Raw genomic sequence first — 3,394 nt, 5'->3', positions numbered from 1 at the left:
CACATGCTCAGAAGAGACTGTTCCTTGGAGAAGGACATCATGCTTAGAAGGACAGAGGGACAGTGCAGGAGAGGAAGTCCCTTGATGAGATGGATTGACACAGTAACTGAGCAACAAGGATTGGGATGTCAGATTAGTTAGACTGGTTCAAGGACAGGGCAGGCTTCAGAGCTGCAATACATAGGGTTGCTGGCAACTCAACGGCACATAACAATGACAACAACAAAAAAATACATTAAATTATGCAGACGACAGAACCATGTTTGCTGAAACTGAGTAGGACCTGAAGCGTTTGCTGTAGGTCAAGGACTACAGCCTTAAATATGGATTTAACTCAACAGCAAGAAAATAAAGATTCTCACCACTGGGCTGATTGGCAGCATCATGATAGATGAGGAAGATACTGAGATTGTTAAAAGCTTTAGCTGTTTGGCTCCACAGTCAACACTTTTGGTACTAGCAGCTAGGAAACCAAAATACGAAGTCCACTGGGAAAGTCTGCTGACAATGAATTCTCCAGAGTACTGAAGAGCAATGATGCCAGTCTGGTGACTAAGGTGCGCTTGATACAGGCCATGGTCTTTGCACTTACTGCTTGCTATTCATCAGAAAGCTAGACAGGGAGTAGTGATGATAGAAGGATAATTGATGCCTTTGAGCTGTGGTGCTGCAGAAGAGTCTTGAATATTCTATGGACTGTTAGAAAAAACATGTTTATCCTAGAGAGGGTGAAACAGGCTGCTCTTTGTAGGCAAGGATTCTGAAGCTTTGTCTGACATACTTTGAGCATGTTGCTTGGAGATACCAGTCCTTGGAGAGGGACATCATGCTTGGGAGGGTGGAGGGACAGCACAAGAAAGACCCTTGAAGAGATGGATTGACTCATTGACTGGGGAAATAGGAGTCTATGTCAGTGACAATAAGATTGGCTCATGAGAGAGCAGGGTTCAGAGCTGTTATACATTGGGTCTCAAGTGACTTGACAGCTCATAACATCAAAAAATGTTTTAAGTCTCTCCAGATTAAAAAAGAAAAAAAAAAGAATCTGGGCGACACAAATAGTTAATTGCTTGACTGCTACCAGAAAGGTTGGTAGTTTGACCCATCCTGAGACACCTTCAGAATAGTCCTGTACAATATAAATAAAAGCCCTGTGGAAGCTTTCATCAGGTTTTATATATTGTTATGAATTGTTTTTGGTGAAACATTTTTCTGGTCTGTCCACTTGCTGTACAGAGGTAATTTGTGGTTGCTGTGAAGCTGGACACTGTGACACTGATGGGTCAAATGCGAGAATGGTTGCCCATGGTGGACAGTGTTTGGTGAAGCTTCCTGATTAAAACAAGCTTGGAAGCAGGAGTGGCATCCACTTCCAAAAGAGCTTGCGCCTGGAAACTCTATGAACCTGGAAAAAGGATGAAAGTTACACAGATGTTCAGGATTTTCGTTCATAGGGTCGCTATGAGTTGCCTACGACTCGACGACACTTAGCAACAACAACAACATGATGTGAAAGAGAATGGGCTACACAATTTATATTGGAGTCTGTTTATTTGAAATAATCCCACATTTGCATATAGTATTGCTTCAATTAGGTGAAATGATTTATGTGGATGTTTTGAATTTGTGCTATGTTTACAAGCTGAAAAGTTTAGAATGCCTTATTTCTTAGGTCTCTTAAAAGCAGTTGTAGCTTAAGAATAATGTTAGTTAATGTGTGTTTTTGTCATCTAGATTTTGACCCTGTTTATTCTGAATTTATAGGTCCTTCTTTCGTTGAGCATGTTCGGTCATATAATCCTAAACAAGAGTCAACTCAGAGAAGAAATGAAAAACTACTGGAGGCATCGGCACCATCGGAAATGCTTCCTGCCGCTCATCATTGGAATGTGCAAAATAAAAAAGTGTCACTCAGAGAAATAATGTCAGAAGAAATTGCCATACAGGAAAGGGAGAATTTGGTATGCATCATAAGAAATATACTAAGCCACTGTCTTTAATGCTTTACTGTTGATTGTGTCTACTTAATTGTGATTTCTGTTTGATTCTATTATGTATTATTCTAAAATCCATGTTAGTCTGAGTGAACTTAAAGAGAAAACGGAAAAATGTTTTAAAGCCTTTAAAAGTTGAGGTTTTGGGGGAGCTCTTGTGGCTTAGTGGCAAGAGGCAGTGCTGCAATCACAAAGGCACATGGTTCGAGGCCTCCAGCCAGGATGGACAGTCTTCCTCCTGTGCGATTAACTGCCTCTGTAAACCCTCTGGAGAGTTAGCTGTGGGTTGGTTCTGACTGTGTAGTATACAGCAACAACTGGTTTGATAAAAGTTGATTTTTTTGTGTGTTTGGAAACCTTAGTTGACTCTTCTGTAGCAATAAGCTATCTTTGTTAGAGCTGTTATTTTAGATTTAATTTTATAGGTCATTGAGAGTAATTTTTTTTTTAAGAGAAGCTTGTATCTTTTGCTTCTCATTTTTTTTATTTCTAGCAAAATATGAAAGCTTTCACTTAATTTCTTGCATAAATAGCAATCATTTATTAAAATTTATCTTTAAAACAGTGTTTCAGAGAAAAATTCTAGAAACTTACGAATTGGAATTAAAAAAATATAAATTATATTCAAAGCTGCCTTTTAGTTTCCTTATGTAATAATATCCATCTGTGCCTCTATTGACTTCTAAATTTTGTGCACTTTTTTAAAAAACCAGTCATTTCTGCTTGTATTCCTGAGTTGGGTGGTGGACTCTAGACTACTTTGACCCCAAGAACACAGACCCTTAGGTAGAGCATCAGAAAGAGAATCATTTGATGTTTTCTGCTCACTCTTTGTCTCCAAAGGAGAAATACACAGCACTTTTTTAGGATAGGCTTAAGGGAAGTTTGCCCTACTCACAAATACTGTAAGTGAAGGACTACCTGAAATTGTGAAATCTGAAATTTTTCTGTTAACTTGAACTTGAAGCTTATCTGAACACTGTAATTTCCTATCCATTATGGAGAATATGCTTTGGATGATGTTGTTTACAGCATCACACATAAAAGTTGTTCTTTTATGTGGACCTGTGGGGGAAATGTCCCTCAGGACTCAGAAACAGTTCTACTTCTCAGTGGGAAGCTTGTTTTTGTTTTGTGTACACTGAGATTTTTATCCCTGTTTTTTGACCACTTGGAGCTAAATTGAGGTTATCCTTTCACAACTGATTTCACAAAAGAGTTTGTGGCATGCATTTATGTGCTGATTTTTCCCAGCTAACTTTATCCTGTGTTCCTACTTTTATTTTTCTATAATGCCATTTATTTTTATTCTAATGTACTGTGATTGAATATGTACATGTGAGAGTAGGTCTATGTATGTATATACACATGTAGGCATGCATACATCTGTGTGTCTGTAG

General features: G+C 38.4%; 1 protein-coding gene across 1 annotated transcript in view; it reads left to right on the top strand.

The window, feature by feature from the left end:
* Positions 1-3,394, top strand: part of N4BP2 (NEDD4 binding protein 2) — a 66,360-nt gene that overhangs the window by 52,150 nt on the left and 10,816 nt on the right. The window contains exon 10 of the mRNA XM_006895417.1: positions 1,765-1,961. Within this exon, the coding sequence (XP_006895479.1) occupies positions 1,765-1,961 (197 nt within the window). The remainder of the gene's footprint in view (positions 1-1,764; positions 1,962-3,394) is intronic.

Source organism: Elephantulus edwardii, unplaced genomic scaffold, assembly GCF_000299155.1.
Source record: "Elephantulus edwardii isolate Elephantulus edwardi_28Jun2011 unplaced genomic scaffold, EleEdw1.0 scaffold00167, whole genome shotgun sequence".
Classification (NCBI taxonomy): Eukaryota; Metazoa; Chordata; class Mammalia; order Macroscelidea; family Macroscelididae; genus Elephantulus; species Elephantulus edwardii.
Note: the sequence above shows the minus strand (reverse complement) of the source record. Positions and strands in the feature narration are given on the sequence as shown.